General features: G+C 29.5%; 1 protein-coding gene across 3 annotated transcripts; it reads right to left on the bottom strand.

The window, feature by feature from the left end:
- Positions 1 to 508: 508 nt before the first annotated feature.
- LOC137829935 (GRF1-interacting factor 1-like) lies at positions 509 to 3,813 on the bottom strand. 3 transcript variants are annotated; one of them, XM_068636967.1, is made up of 4 exons: positions 3,310 to 3,813; positions 2,317 to 2,393; positions 1,334 to 1,418; positions 509 to 1,173 (listed from the first exon to the last, which is right to left on the bottom strand). In XM_068636967.1, exons 1-4 carry the CDS (start codon positions 3,388 to 3,390, stop codon positions 781 to 783), a joined length of 636 nt encoding a protein of 211 aa, XP_068493068.1. In that variant the 5' UTR covers positions 3,391 to 3,813; the 3' UTR covers positions 509 to 780. The 3 variants fall into 3 exon arrangements, with proteins under 3 accessions (XP_068493068.1, XP_068493067.1, XP_068493069.1); XM_068636966.1 differs by lacking the exon at positions 3,310 to 3,813 and adding an exon at positions 2,777 to 2,965; XM_068636968.1 differs by lacking the exon at positions 3,310 to 3,813 and adding an exon at positions 2,641 to 2,664.
- Between the last annotated feature and the right edge of the window lie 12,699 nt (positions 3,814 to 16,512).

The raw sequence follows: 16,512 nt of genomic DNA, 5'->3' as shown, positions 1-16,512 counted from the left end.
TCACTCCCTTCCCTTCTCTTTCAAATGTTTATACCTATGCTCAAACACTCCAACTGCCACTTGTCACTTCTTAACACCACCATAATCTTCACAATAATATTCAACTTTATACATTTATCCATTTCTGCGTGGCCTCCTCTAACTAATGAATTTAATAACTATTTTTTTATAGACAAAACAATTAAATTAATATATATAATAATCACTTTCTTATTCTCTATTATAAATATTAAAATGGATCTTTAAACAATGTCTTACACAGTATTTCACGACTTATAATCACATTTTTTAACTTAATTATAAAATAATAATTACTCATTTTCTTTTGATTGTTTTTTTAACTTTATAAATTATAAAAAAAATATGTACTTGGTAGGCAGTGAGACTAACCATGAACCACAACAGCATGTTGCATATATGATGGGTTTAGGTTGTGACTTAACTTCGACCCTTCAAAGTCCATGAAGTTGGCAAAATTACATCTGTCATGGTTCGCCACATAACCGTCTGGATAACAAGTGGCCATATTGTGACCTTGACATTTATAATTAAAGCTTTACACAAGAAAATAAAGCATGCATTACTAGTACTACTGCAGAAACTTTAAGGCAGTGATAAGATTGTTTGCCTTCAGCACAAGATAAACAAACAACATATCTTAGCAGCAAGTGCAGCAAGTTTTTCCTTTTCTTCTTCCCCTACTTAATGTCCACTGCCTAATTCTCCTAACTAAATAAACCACTAAAAGCCAAGAAAACTTCAGCATTCTCCCTGGCTAGTTTAGTTTCCATCAGCTGCAGATTTCAGGTAAAGGGTCTCACCACCATCACCAGAGTGGCCACTAGAGCTTCCTCCTCTGCCTTCACCAGAGCTTCCAATATCTTGCTTGCCACTGCTGCCAATGCGTACAAAATCAGGGAACCCTCCAGAACCTATAGTTGCATTGCCCCCTACAGTTGTGCCTTCACTTTCCAACATGTGAAAGCCTTGGCTTCCACTGGAGCTCATGCCAAGTTGGCTGTGCAAGCCTTGCTGCTGTTGAAGCCCTGAGAAGGGTTGTTGAGCATACAAAAGGGAGGAGCGTGAAGCCATTAGCTGTTGTTGTGACATCTGCTGAGCTTGTTGAGCCTGCATGTAGTGTGCTCCCTGCTGCATAATTCCACTAGGAGGATACTGCAATGACATCCAAAAGAACATGAAGTTAACTGAAGGTCATGTATGATATTGGATCATTACCATATTTTGCACATAAAATGTATCCAGCATGTCTCATGTTGAGGCTTTCAAAGTGATTTCTTATGCTAATCAAATATTCTGAAAAATAATTGTGTACCTGACCAGGCATAGGAGGTGGTTGGGGCTGAGAATCAGCTATTGCAGCAAGGTACATGAGATTTCTCTGCAGCCTGGATTGGTTCCTGAAATAAAGACAAAAGGTTATGATGATTTAGGACCACAGCAAAAGGAGCAGGAAAGGAACTAGAATTCCATGCCATGCCATGACGTTAAAGGCAAAATCTAATAATTGTTTCGGGTTTCTATCACAAGGCAAACATGGAGAAATGTGATTTTTTGAAGCAACTTTTTCATACCCCCACCCTTCCCCAAGAAAAATGTTTAATCTACTTGGAGTATCCTGTGTTCCCTTCCAGCTGCAATGACAAAAAAACAACGAATGATGCAGTTGCCCAAAAGGTTACAACCTTTCTCCGAAAGATTGACCTTGCGGGATGTAAAATATATGTACAGAAAGTGACAACTCTTTTGCATCAACTTATCATGTTTGCAAATTCAATTCATAATTGTATTAAACTATTGGTGTCCAATTTTTTTCAAGTATTGTGGGGTACCCCGTATCTTAGAAAAAGCCTGCAAAAAGATAGGTAGTCAATGCAGACTCCATATAGATTCAAAATTTCAAACACCATAGCTTTTGTCGTCATATTGACTGGTTAGGTAGCTTAGAACAACAACTACTGTAACTGCAAGTAAAATATCACACAAAAAACTAGGAGGAGAAAGTAGGAGGTTTTTAAGTTCTTGAAAATTAATCTTGAGATAAATCATTATTAGCATGAACTATTTAATCGCGCTAATACCCAAAGCTAATCTATGAGGAGCTAGGCTATTGCAAGTGGAACAAGTAACCAGAAAACTAAGTTAGAAATTCACTAAAGGGATTGATGTAAGAACTTGTTCAAGTTTCTATTCCTTGAAGTTATTATATGACACCAAACCAGAAGGATGCATGCTTGCCAAGAAATTAAGATGTGAGAATCAAAATTTTCAAATGATGCAATTTAAACAAATTCTTACTCAGCACACTCGCTCAGCTTGCCAGAATTCTGGCTTTCAACAATCTTCAGAATCAGAGACTTATTCTCGTCCAGATACTGCTTGAAAAGAGACAAAAACTTGTTATTTGAGAGAGATGATAATATAAAAAAAAACAAGGGAAAAATTGCCTAGTAAATGTGAGGTGGTGGGGGGAAAACAACAAAGAGAAAAAGTCCTTTTTGATCTGTTCTCCCTTAAAACACACAATATGATTCATGTTAATCATAGTAAACTTCAGAAAATATGCAGAGAATTTTAGGGTGTATTTTCTAAAATGCATTGTACAACAATTGTTGTGTATACCATATCACATTAGTGAATTTTACTTCTGTCAACTGAAATTATAAATGTAATCATTTTCCGGCCGTTCAAAATTGTCACACACAGATCACCATGGAGGTGCTAAACCAAAACAGAGAAGCCAAACAAATGCATGTACCAATCTACAAAACCGCAGAAGGAACACATGAGAGAATCTATTAGCGTCATGCTCAGCACTATATTCCATGAACGGGGCAAAGAACACAGCAGGTATAAAAGTGGGGTGCCACCAGAACAGTGTAAACATACAATTACTGTGTCGAGAAAAGTAATTAAAATGAAAGGCAAAGAGAAGGGGCCCAAGAATGAGTGTAGACAAGCTTAATAAATGATAAAAACAGAGGGAATCAAGCAAAGTGGTGAAGGTGAAGTGACAAAGACGGGGATTACGTTAAGATAGTCTCACAGAGATGTTAGCAGAAAGTGACAAAGAATAAAGAGAAGAAGGCATAATGAGAAACAGAGTAAGCAAGGGGTAGTACTAAAAGTGGCACAGTAAGACCCACAGGCTCAGAGACACAAAAGAAAAGGTTCCCTGAGCAGAGACAGGTGAAGGGAAAGTGGAAAGAAGCTTGAGAAAAAGAAAAGAAAAGAAAAGGAGAAGAAGGAAAAGAGAGGGAGAATGGAAATGGAAGAGTGAAAGGAAAGGACCTGTTGAATGTGATCAGTGGTGACGTTGTTGGGGTAGTAGGCTGCCATGATGGGCTGCATCTGCATCAGGTGCTGCTGCATTTCTCGCACGCTAAGTAACTAAGTTCACTATTTATATACAAGAGATGATGAAATTGAAATCTATTCTCTCTCTTTTTCTCTGAAGCAGAAGGGGGAAACAACCCCTGCAAGGGAAGAGTGCAACGGAGGAAGGAACTGCAAAGAGAAACAAAGGACTGTGTTTTTCTCTGTTCCCGCTTTTGCCTTCTCTCTCACTTGCAATTACAATTTCATTTACAATGTTGCTACCACACCACCGAGAAAGATATTATTATTTATTGCAAGAGAGATAGTTGAGGTTGAGGGAACCTGGTTGATTTGGCTCTTTCTTCTCTGCAACAGGGTCCCTCTCTGGAACTGCGTGTCTTTTCTCTCCCTCTCTCTCTCTGTCTCTCTCTTCAAAAAGTAGCTCACGTGATGGACCAGAGAGAGAAAATAAAAGATGCTGCTGTTCGCAACTAAACAGAGTCAAATACGTCAAAAGTTTCTCAAGACATAGCAAAATTTTGTTTTTTCTTTGTTAAGCTTCATTGCAGGAGTCACTGTTTATTTAGTTTCAAAAAATATAGGAAAAAGAATCATAATACTGGGACACAAATAATTTATTGTTTTTATGAAATCAATTACTTTGTTTATATATATTTCGATACTCTTTTATTAATAAAAATAGTTAGTTTTAGTGCAAGACCTAAAAACTCGTCTGTTAACAATAATTTAAAAATTGCAAGATTCCACTCTGATTTTCCTTTCACCATTTCACAACCAAACGAGAGAGATGGTTGAAACAAAAAGGAAAGAAAATTATGCTATTTGGTTCTAAAAATTTAATGAATAAATTATTCTGAAAGTATTTAAATTACTCATGAGCCTGTTAAATTAAAAGAAAATAAAGATTAAAGGACACAATATGAGTAGTAAACTATATACAAGATTTATTGAATGCATACATGAGAATCAAAAAAAAAATTATCACCTTTTATTTCTCATATTTCTCCCATCTACACATACAACAGTTATGTTATGCTTAAAAAACACTGTTATATAGTTTAAGTTAGCTTGTATACTTAACCCTCTTAAAAGAAAAATATTTACTGTGTGTGGGTGTTTTTTATTTCACAAACTACTCTGTTATTTGTTGTTTTTGATGACTATGAATGTTAACCATTCAAATTTATTTCATTTTTCTTTCTTTATGCAATATTGTTTTACAATTACTGAAGTCTGTACTTAGCTTTTAAGATAGATTGGGAAACAAGGTTAAAAGTGAAAGGAAATATTAATGGTAAGGAGGTTTTAGTTTAAGATTTATTTCACTTCAAACAACATGATGCCAAGGGTAATTAAATATACAGTGTCTTTTTGTTAATTTTTTGCATGTATTTAACCTAAGAATATAGTTGACAGAAACTAGTTGGTAATAGATAAATTAGCTTAACTGAAAAAAAAAATATTTATAAGTTTTGAGTTATTAAGTTGGTTTGTTGGATTGTGAGTGTTTGATAAATTTATAAAAATGACATAATTATATAAGTGTTATTATGTAAATGATATTTGTGTATTTTAGATAAAAAAAATAGTATTTTTTTTTCAATTGAATGTGCTTTTTTATTTTGATTTTTTTTTTAAAAATAATTAACAAGTATTAGTTAAAATTAATTTTATCTATTTTTATAAATTTAAATTTTTTTATTTCTTAATTTAAACTATTGCTATACATTATTATATCAATAGTATTATTACCAAGAAGCATGTAAAAAAATTATTTTAAATATTTACTAAATATTTATATATTAATTAAATTAATTACATGAGCTAATAATTAACTTGATATGTTAAAGGTCTCATTTCCTTTTAAGAATTTCATCTATTGAAAGAATGAGATTAGGAATGGTTGTAACATGTCAAAGGGTGATATGGTTACCAAAGTAAATGTTGAGATGAGTTTAGTTAATTTTTACCTTGTTGAAATGAATGATGGTTTTGAATTATTTTGAAGAACTTTTATAACTATATTTCATCATAAAGTTATTTATGAAATAAAAATATTATTTTATTTTTTTAATTTTAAGTATGTATATAATTTTATACATATAAACAACATTTTCAGGTTTTTTTCTTATTTTCTTTCCTTTCTTCTCTCATTCTCATTCAAACGAAGATTAAAGAAACAAATTATATAACTTGTTTGATTTCTTTCCATTTAAAATCATCTTATATTTATTTAAAAGGGAAAAGAAAAAAAACTGATTTCTAAGAGAATATTTTCAAACTAGTGTTGATGAGGAACAAAATAATTCCACCATGTCATAAGATTGGTCACTTGTTCTGAAATGGATTCTTGGTTTGAGCATACTTGTCGCTATTAGGAAGCATTATTGAATGATGATGAAATTCTGATTAGATATAGATAAATAAGAGGATGTAACATATTAAAGATGTTAAGTATGAGAATTAAGAATATTGAACAACAAAGTGTTTTAAGATGAGAAAACTAAGATACATAACAAATAAAAGGTGAATGATTTTGTTTTCTATTATTTTCCTTTTAAAAACTACTTTCTTTGTTTTTATAAAATAAAATAAAATAAAAGGTATGAAAATGATTCTTCATCCGAAATAGTTGTTTCAGTGCATATAAAAGTCAAATAATATTATTATTATTATTAGTCATAAATAATTCTAAAAATAACTCCACACTATCAATTATAAAATTATTTTATATTTTATAAATACAAATATTATTTTATTTGAAAACAGATAAAAAAAAGTAATTCATATTCATTAAAAACTAAAAGCATCAATTAATTTAATTTTTCTATAAAAAGTATTTGGAGATAGAAAAAATAGTTATTCTCTTAGATTCATTGTAGTTATTTGTTATTTTAAGTGTAGACAACTATTTAATACTTTAGTTTAACGAGTATTTTAAATTTGAAGGGTTGAAACAATATTGAATAAGCGTTTTATAATTTATAAATTATATTTTAAAAAATGAATTTTGCAATAATCTTAATAATATAGGATAAAATTATTTACTTTTAAAAAAAAAAATATTCTCATTCATAAATTAGTAACCATTATCTTCACTTACTATTCCATAACTAGTGTATTTATTTGTTGAAAAAACAGTAAAAATGAGATTTTTTTTTCCACTATTTTAAATGAAAAGTGATGTCATGGGGCAACATAGGAATTTGAATGGAGATGTACAATTTTCAATAAACATGACAATCTGCAGAGAAAAGGTTATAGAGTTGCAGGTCTCACATTTATTAATGTTAGATGATGACATTGGAGTTCTGTAAGAGATTCCTCTTTAAAGATATTTTCTATAACTTTTTTTTATTTTTATTTTATTAGACTTACATTTTAATCATTTTTATTTATATTTTAATTTTTCAAAACTTAAAAAATAAAATTATACTGCTAATAATTTAAAATTTTAGGATCATGTAAAATAATCAGATTTCAATGATTCTGAGTGTGAATGGTTAAAAAACATATTTGAGCGGTGATTAAGAGGCTTGGATTGCATCACTGGAAGTGTGATTAGGATTTTCTTGGGAAAATTACTCTAATATATGAAGAGAATAAACCAATCAGAGACAAATGCAGAGAGTTATAAGTAAAAATTTAACAACCTTAATATTTTAATTTGATACTGAGGAACTTGCTTTGTTTAAATAGTTGTCTTTTACCATATCGATGAATTACCTGGCACAATCCCCTCGTGTTTGTTAATGTGTTGGAACCATTGCATGTAAATAAATGAATTAAGTAGTTGTAGTACCCCTGCATAACAATTGACAGAACATAGAACATTGCTAATACTTTGTGAAGAAGGTAGTCAAAGAATTTAAATTTTGAACATGTGTATGCACGTGTCATCTGTTCTATTTTCTTTCATTTATTGTTGTAGGGAGAATATCACCAAACGTACCACATTAATAGGGGAATATGTCTTCTAGGTATAGCAAACTATTTTGAATACTATATAATAATATAATATACAAAGAATTTCATCATTCACGTGCCTACCCCCTAAGTAACTATCTAAGAGAACTTCATTTACCATTGTTGTTTAATTATGAATCATTCTACAGTTCAAAATTCAATCCGAAGTTGACCGTGTCAAACTTTTTATACTGTTATTTAGTTGTAAATTTTTATATTATAAAATTTAACATTTTTATCAATTACTTTGGAAATTATAATAAAAATAAATTTTCTCGTCCAAAAATATTATAAATTTTATAATTTTTTTGTTTTTATGAATAATTAATTTAGAAAATAGAAAAAAATTACCTTTTATAATATATATATATATATAATTTTGTAAAAATAGTATTAAAAATTTATGTAACCATTGTTTTTTAAAAAGTTATTTAATTATTTTAAAATGAGAACAAATTATTCAACTATTTAATTTATTAAATAAATCATTTTTATAAATTGTACTTTCTTCGAGAAGTAAAAAAAAAAACTAATAGCAAAGGTCAGTAAAATTATAAAAAGATAAAAAATAATAATAATATAGTTGTAATATTGTATCAAGATTTAATAAATAAGTTTAAAATATTAAAAATACGTTTAGTAATCGTATGGTGTAAAAAAAAAGTAAAAATCTAATTGTAACATTCTTATTTTTATCCATATTTGCTAATATATTATGCATGCAATATCTAATTAACATATAAGCATATACTACTTTTTCATATTTGTATTTAAAAAAGATATCTCTCTTCATAGGAGTTTAATATATACACAAAAGTATACAAATAAAACATTCAAAATAAAACATATGTTCCTCTTGCTGCTTACTGAGGAACTCTATCACCTACAATTTTATCTGCTCTTGTGTAAATTAACACGATCATCACAAATTTAAAGAAAACAAACACAAAACAAAGCACATGGTAAGCTAGCTATTTTTGAGAATTTTAATATAAATTTGATTTTTAAAAACACACGTAATTCATAAAATTCTCATAATTTGCACAAAGTCATCAAGTGTCTATCACATTTATCATCCACATTATTCCTGTCAAATTTCTACTCACTCACATACTCAAACACTCAATTTTACTTCCAGGAGACTCATGTATTGAAATTAGCATCCAGAGACTTGCACATATCATACTAGTCATTATGAATCCACACAGTCATGCGCATAATTAATCTCAATATCTCATAATCTCATATGACAGGGTAAATCCATTTGATCTGCTCTAATCAGTTCTTTCAAACCTCAGACTCAGCCAAATGAACCTCATTCGACTCTCACCAACGGAATAACTTCATCTATGTGATTCCATTATATCAGTAGAGTCAGGATCATCCCATTCACAAGACACTCACAAATCAATACACCCTAATATCAATCTCAACATGGTATTTTCTTTCTGGAAAATACTATGTCTTGATTACACTTTCACCTTATTACATACATCATTTAACACATCAATGCACCATTCAATCACATCATATTTTAAACTTTCTAAACAATCCAAATATATCTCAAAATTCAATTAAACACATAACTAAGTTCCAAATATATGCTCTATAAATCAATCATCATCTAAAATCAAACAACCACTTCTCGTCAAACATCTCATTTAAGTAATTCAACAAAATATTTAAAAACAGTTCAACTCATTTATATTATCATTCAAACACTTTCAATTCTCATTCACAAACACTTTCAACAACTTGTTCACCTTAAAATCAATATAAAATATTCAAAATCAACCATTTCAGTCAAGATATTACTTTACTCTTCAAAAGAGACAATCTTGCAATCAAAAATTGGAATTGGTGATCACGTCACCCCTCATCCAGATCTTCTAACCTAGGGTTCTATTTTTAAAAAATAAAACTAGCTTCCCTTACCTCAACTTAAGCATATGCTCCCTAAGAGCTCCAAACTACCAAAAGCTCAAGGGTAGCCTAACCCGCACCATAGAGTCTTGATAAAAAAAAATCTAACTATACCATTAGGACCCTGAGCTAACAGAGACTATTTATGAAGAAGATAAAAGCATCACATGCAAGATTAAACTAAAGACAAACCTAACTAGATCAAAACTAACTCAAAGGAAAAGGAGCCAAGAATGAACTTACTCTATTTGAGATTTTGATCGGGCAATCTCGTAAAGTTCACTGCCAGTAGTCCAATGACAAACTCCGATCGTCAAACTGATTAGCGAGAAGGTCAAAATCTTAGAGAGAAGGGAGAAAAAAGGAAAAAGGGAACAAAAATGAACTTACTATATGAGAGATTCTGATCGGACTTGTAGTATTCACTGTCAGGAGTCTAATGGCATACTTCGATCGTCAAACTAATGAGCGAGGAGGTCAAAATCGAAGACAGATGAAAAGAAAATGGAGTTTTTAGAGAGATGATGGTTCTTTTAAAATGAAACCTGAATAACTAAATTTATATTTATATGCTCTTTTAAATTTAATAATAAAATATGTAGGTATCATTTTAATTATACCACTTCTACTTTAAAACTATTTTTCTCGTCCTTACACCAATAAGGAGCATTATGAATAGGTGATCTGATTAAGAGGTAAAGTTGAGTGTTTTTTATGCAATTAGAGCTTAATCAAACTAATTTTGACTTTATCATCAGAGCACTTTGCAGGTACATCCACTCAATCGAGAGCGAACCCAAGTTCACTTAGCCGAGAGAAAGCCTAAGTCCACCAAGTTGAGAGAGCCCAAGCCCATCTAGCTGAAAAACAATCCAAGTCAATCAGCCTAGTGACCAGAAGCCCAAAGTTGTCAGCAAGATACTGGAAGTCGGTGAGGAGGAGAAGAAAAAGAGTCATTTACTTCAAAGATCGTGTAAGAACACAAATAAATTACCATTTTCGTCTCAACACCAGTGAAAACAACAATTTTATATGTATATTTATATTTTATTATATATATATATAATTTTATATATTTTATAATTTTCTTGTTCTTATAATTTTATCATGTTTATAAATTTATCATTTTCATGAATAATTAATTTAAAAAATAGAAAAATAATAAGATATTATATAGCCATTTTTTTAAGGAGATAATTTTTTTAGTTATTTTAAAACAAAGATAAGTTACTCAATTATTTATTTATTAAATAAATAAATAATTTTTTTTATTAAATAGTACATTTGTGAGGTAGTTATATTAGTTTAAAAAAAATACTTCAAAGATCAAGTGACAAGAATTTATATATATCAAACAATATAATATATTTATTAATGTTATAGATGTATCATTCTTATATAATTATGAGTATTGAAAACATATGTAAATTAGGGATGATAAAATAGATCGGGTTCGCGGATTGACCCACTAACCCACCTCATTTAGGCAAGGTGAATCAACTTTTGAATCCGCCTACCCTGCAGGGTGGGCTAGACCACCAACTCACCCTTCTTTATTTTTGACATTTTAAAAAAGGAATCTCATACTTTTGGAATTTAAATTGGAGGTGATCAATATTTTATATAAAATTAAAATTAGTGGTGATCAATATTTTATATATAAAATCTCATGCTCTTCCTTTCATTTTTATAGTCCAAAAAGTTATATAAACTACTACAACCAAATAAATAGATAAAAAAATACAAAAAAGAGAAAAAAAAAACTAAAAAGTGGTGGGATGAGTTACCAATTTTAGCCCATATAATCTTGGCGGGCCAAGCCATCCCACACTGCTTTTGGCAGGCCAATGATGAGTCAAGCCAAAATGGGTCGGACTAGCCCATTTTACCACCCCTAATGCCCACAATAAAAAATGTAATATACTAATCTACTTTACTTAATAATTATATCACCCAATTTAATATATAGGTATATACATATAATTTGCAACATATTCATAGTATTACAAAATATTACCCCTTTATATAGGAATTTTCAAATATATGCAGGCAAAAGATTTTCCATATTTTATATGCTAACTCCTTAGATCCTTACTACTGATATTCATCACATGTAGCATGTACTTCTGTGTAAAACACAATCATCACAAATTTTTAAAAACACAACCACAAACCAAAAGAACATGATAAGCTAGTATTTTGAAGACTTTCAATATAACTTTAGATTTCAAGAAATACAATCACAAATATATGAATCGTCGTGATTCATCCAAATTTAATGAATACAATCACGAACCCAAGAATCATCATATTTCAACAGTTTCCATGTACTAAATAGCCAAGTGTCTACAAATATCTCATCTTCAACATCACTCGTGCTAGAATCCACTAACATCCACACATACATGTTTGACTCTACTTTCATCGAAAGACTCATGCATTGATTTAAACTCAAAGATTTGCACTTGTCATACTACTTTCAGTGGCAAATCTCTCCACACAACATATTACTCATGTTGGAGAATCTTTTCACAACCACATAAACATATGAATCAATTCATCTCTATGACAGGGTTAATCCATATGATATGCTTTGATCATTTCTTTTTTAAACTTCAATCTCGGTTATATGAACCCCTTTTAACTCTCACCACCTATTAATCTTCAACTATATGATTCTAACATATTAGTAGAGTTAGGATACATCATTCTAAACATATCTCTAGTGAATGCACGTCATAACCACCTTAACACAACATTTCTTTTCCTAAAAATATTATGTCTTGATTACATTTCTACATGATTCATAGTTCATCTCACTCATCAACATACAATTCAATCACATAACCTTTAAAATTTTACAAATCAATTGAATATATAATTAGTATTTAATTTATATTTTGATAAGTGTTAAATTTACTTGTTTTAAACATTAAGTTCCATGAATTGAATAAGACATTAACCTTAGAAAGTTGTAATTTAAAAAATGATAAAATTTCACAAGGTTTCATGGCCTATAGAAAGAAACAAAAAGGTAGCTGAGCGAAACTGACAAGTGCTATGAAAACGAGTTGAACTTAGAGTGACTCCACTAAACACGAGACATTGGCGTTGAGCATAGGGTGTTGGTGCTAAGCGTAGGGTGTTGGTGCTAAGCGCAAGGTGTCGGTGCTAAGCAGGGTATTGGTGTTAAGGGCAAGATGTTGGCACTAAACTATTTGAGGTAGAGAACACTCCAAAGATTGCATCTTAATTAGCTTGAGCGCATGGAAATGAAACTGAGCAGATTTGAGGTTGGGAGTACCCCCAAAAAGTTGCATCTCGGTCCGCTTGAGTGCATGAAAATGACGTTGAGTAGATTTGAGGCTGAGAGCACCCCATCTGCATCTCAATCTACTTGACATGAAAATGAAACTGAGTGAATTTGAGGTAGAGAACAAAGTATATCTCATTTAAAGTCACATTTGACATGTACAAACCAAGATTTAACTTTATAACACACATAACAATCAATTTAAATAGTCAACCACTTATCCAATTGTTTAAACTTCAAATCATTTTCATCAAATAATATCTATTTCAATTAACAAAATAAATCCTACAAGAGAATTTTGAAACTTGTGACCATGTCACCTTCAGATCAAGATCCCCTGGTCTGAAGTTCTTTTGAAATTTAACATTGACTTCCTTACTTAATTAGAGGGATGAATACTCTCAAAGAAGTTTTACTCCTAAATAGAATAGGGATAGTTTAACATGCACCACGAAATTTTGATGAACGATTTAAACACATCACTAGAGACTGATCTTTAAATAAAATGAATATTTATAATGAAAAATATTAAAATGAATAATTGCAATCATATTCTAGTAAAAAAAATGAATAAAACTGTATTTTTTATATGAAATAATTGAAATTGCAGTTAAGAATGAAGTAGTGAATTAATATAAGAATTAGATGAATTAATTGATGAAGAAGATAAGTGGAGAGATAAAAGAATAGTTAGTTGGATGGAATGGGACCAAAGATTCACATGCCCTATTTAAAAAGTGTCGTCCAGTCTAGTCCATTTCCAACTGTCCTTTGGAACAGACAGACACCTTATTACGAACACAAAGGTCAAACTCACTTCACACTTATCCTTATACAATCGCACACACTCCTCACCTATCTATCTACATGGGACACATTTTTCTTCTCTCTTTCTCTCCCTTTCACTTCTTAAGATTCCCAAATCATAATATTAATGGATCACATCATCTTCATTTCTAAGGAAAACAAACTTACAAAATAAACACCAAGGACATGCAACATCTTTTGCATAGTTTTTCCTTGTACAAGTTACGTAGGTAATAACTAAAGATTCTAGTTCTGCCATAATAAATAGAGTGCATCAAATGAGTAAGATGTTTTTTCCCTGAATATACCCAAAAAATGTAATCAATGAACGATAGAATAGATAGGTAGGGAAATAAATAGTGTTTAGTTGTTATTGTGAGAAGAAGTACATGAATGAATAGTACTGGTGATTAATGGAGTCAAATGAAAAATGTGGTGGCAGGTCTTGAAACATGATGGGTGGTTAGGGTGTCTCTATTGATTAATGTTCTGTGTTCCAATACTGTCTTTTCAACACTCTGCTACTTTACACCCTACACCCCTTCTCTTTCCTCACGCACCCTCTCCCTCTGTGTCTCATTATATATGTAATAATGATTTTTGGTCCTTCTATTTTCACTTATAATTCACTCCATGTTTATATTTTTTATTTTATTATGTCAATTTCTAAAATGGACTTCCCATTTTTATTTGAAAAAAACATCAAATTTTATCAATTTTAAAACTGATTTTATTAATTTCAAAAAGGAATTAAACTATTTTGATAATTATGCTCAAAATTATAATTAAAATTAGAATGAAATAATTTTAAAAATTATATTGATGAAATCATAATTATAAACAGATATCTTTTAATTTAAATTTTTTTAAAACAATTTTTTTTTTAATTTTACCGCGGGACCATTTTTATTTTAAGACGTGAGATATTTATTCATAAATTTTGTTGAGTATGATGTTTCTTAAAATAATTATATTTTATTGCATGACAATATTTTAATTAATAAAGTGCTTTTTGAAAATTATACACCTATCAGAAAACACACTCATCAATTTAATTAGATGCTTGTTAACTAATTTAGAGTTTAAAATTTAGAATTTAGTAAATTTCGGAAATTATCAATAAAAGTATAAAATGTATTAAATTATTAATAAGCTAGTTTATAAATTAATTTGATTAATATAAAAATATTTTGTAAATTAATTTAAGAAAAAGTTATTTGAAGTGTTTATAGGTTAATAAAGTAGTAAATTCGTTTAAAAGTTATATAAAGGAAGAGTTAAGATGGGACAGGTGGTGAGAGGAAGGGTTGATAAGACGGTTGAAGGCGTAGCATAGCATAGCATAGCATAGGGTTTTGCAATCCACCTCACATCACTGTCCACTCCCAACCCATTACATATATATACTCTTTACCTCTTTTCCTTAATCACCCTTCAATTATGTCACTGTCCTACCATCAATGCCACCATGTGAATTCTTCATGCAAATGCCCCCACACACTTTTCTCACTATTCATTCATACCACTTTCAATTTTTTCTTTCTCTCTTTGCAAATTCAAGTTTTTCTATATAGAAAACATGGTACCAATTCTTTTTACAAAAAGACAAAAAAAAATTTATAAAACAATAGGTGATTTGATGAGCAAGAAAAATTAAAATGAGGTGGAAATAAAATAAAAGGAAATGTAAATATGTAAATATAATTGGTCCTTGTCTGGCATGGAAACATATTACCTGAGTTATGAGGCTATGGAACATTTAGATGGAGTAGGTTCACAGTACTAGATATGAAGCTATGAACATTTAGATGACCTAGCTCCACAGCTACGTCTAAGTTGAACTTACAAGAAAATATAAGGAGACAATAAATAAACGTTAAGAAAATAATGTATCATTTCTATTCAACTATGGAAAGGTGTAAGATGTGAAATTTGTTGACAATGATAGGCCACAAAAATACAATTTACAAAAGTATCTTGGAAAAATGAGAGAAAACGATAAGAAAATTGTACTGCCCAGTCCTATAAACACAGAGCAACTAAATTATCGCATATTCTTCTAATACTGGAAGATAACATGAACCCACTATAATTATCCTTTATAACAGTAACAATAACTCATAATTACTTTATTTATTTGATATTTAAGGTTAATATTTAATTTATTAGAGTGATTTAAAAAAAATCTTCTTATATTTTTAAAATTATTTAAATTGATTTTTTGTATTAAATCGTATCTTATAACAGTAGAAAGAGAGATTGAAAAATGTGAGGTGTCAAGTGTCAACGTTCTATAAGACCGTAACCCTTGCATCTTACACGTGGATATGAGACTTATAACAATAATAAATCATATTTAAAAGAACAATAAAGATAAAATATACCTCATCATTGGTATTCATATTTTTCTTTTCTACTCAATTTTCAAGATATATACAGAAATAATTTTGGAAGAAAAATTAAAAAAAAAATAACATGTAAAAAAAAATATGAATTGATTAATCAACTTCTTTTTTCTTTTTCTCTAGTTTAAATTTCTCTTATTCTTCAAGTTTTTTTTCTCTCATTCCACTGGTAGTTTTGAAACTGAAGAGTGTGATGATGTTCACATTAAAGTTAAAATTCACTTGATAGTAGATACAAAAGAATAATGGTCTTACCAAATAATAGAGTTTCTCGAAATTGAGTGAAAAGAGTGATTAGAGATAAAAGTTATTTTATTTGATATGTGAGATTTGGTGTGAAAATCAAATTAGAATATGCCCTCACTACTTTTTTATTGTCTTAAAATAAGAAATTAAAGAAATAGTACATAAGTTATTTTCAATATAAAAATTATAATATTGATTTAAAAAATTAAAAAATAAATTTATTTTTTAAATAATTTATATAAAATAACAAAATACTTTATTTAACTACATAATGAAATATATTAAATAAAGACAGAATAAAAAAATTATATACACTAAAAAATAATTATTTAAAAAAATCGTTTTTTTATATATAGTTAATTAATCTTCTTATATATAGTTATAGATAATTTAAAAACGATTACATACAAAGTTTATAATTATCATTTAATATTTTTTTACTCACTTAATACTTTATATTTACCTACTATTCAAATATTCTTGTACATTTATTGA

This window comes from Phaseolus vulgaris, chromosome 7, assembly GCF_000499845.2.
Source record: "Phaseolus vulgaris cultivar G19833 chromosome 7, P. vulgaris v2.0, whole genome shotgun sequence".
Classification (NCBI taxonomy): domain Eukaryota; kingdom Viridiplantae; phylum Streptophyta; class Magnoliopsida; order Fabales; family Fabaceae; genus Phaseolus; species Phaseolus vulgaris.
The sequence above is the reverse complement of the archived record's forward strand: the minus strand, read 5'-3'. Positions and strand labels throughout refer to the sequence as shown.

Excerpts from the sequence above, each read along its gene's own strand:
- LOC137829935 (XM_068636966.1), bottom strand. The coding sequence starts at position 2,905 with ATGTTTACACTGTTCTGGTGGCACCCCACTTTTATACCTGCTGTGTTC. Across the intron at positions 2,394-2,776 it reads TTCTGCGGTTTTGTAGATTG|TATCTGGACGAGAATAAGTC; the intron begins GTACATGCATTT and ends CTTTTCAAGCAG. Across the intron at positions 1,419-2,316 it reads AAGCTGAGCGAGTGTGCTGA|GAACCAATCCAGGCTGCAGA; the intron begins GTAAGAATTTGT and ends TCTTTATTTCAG.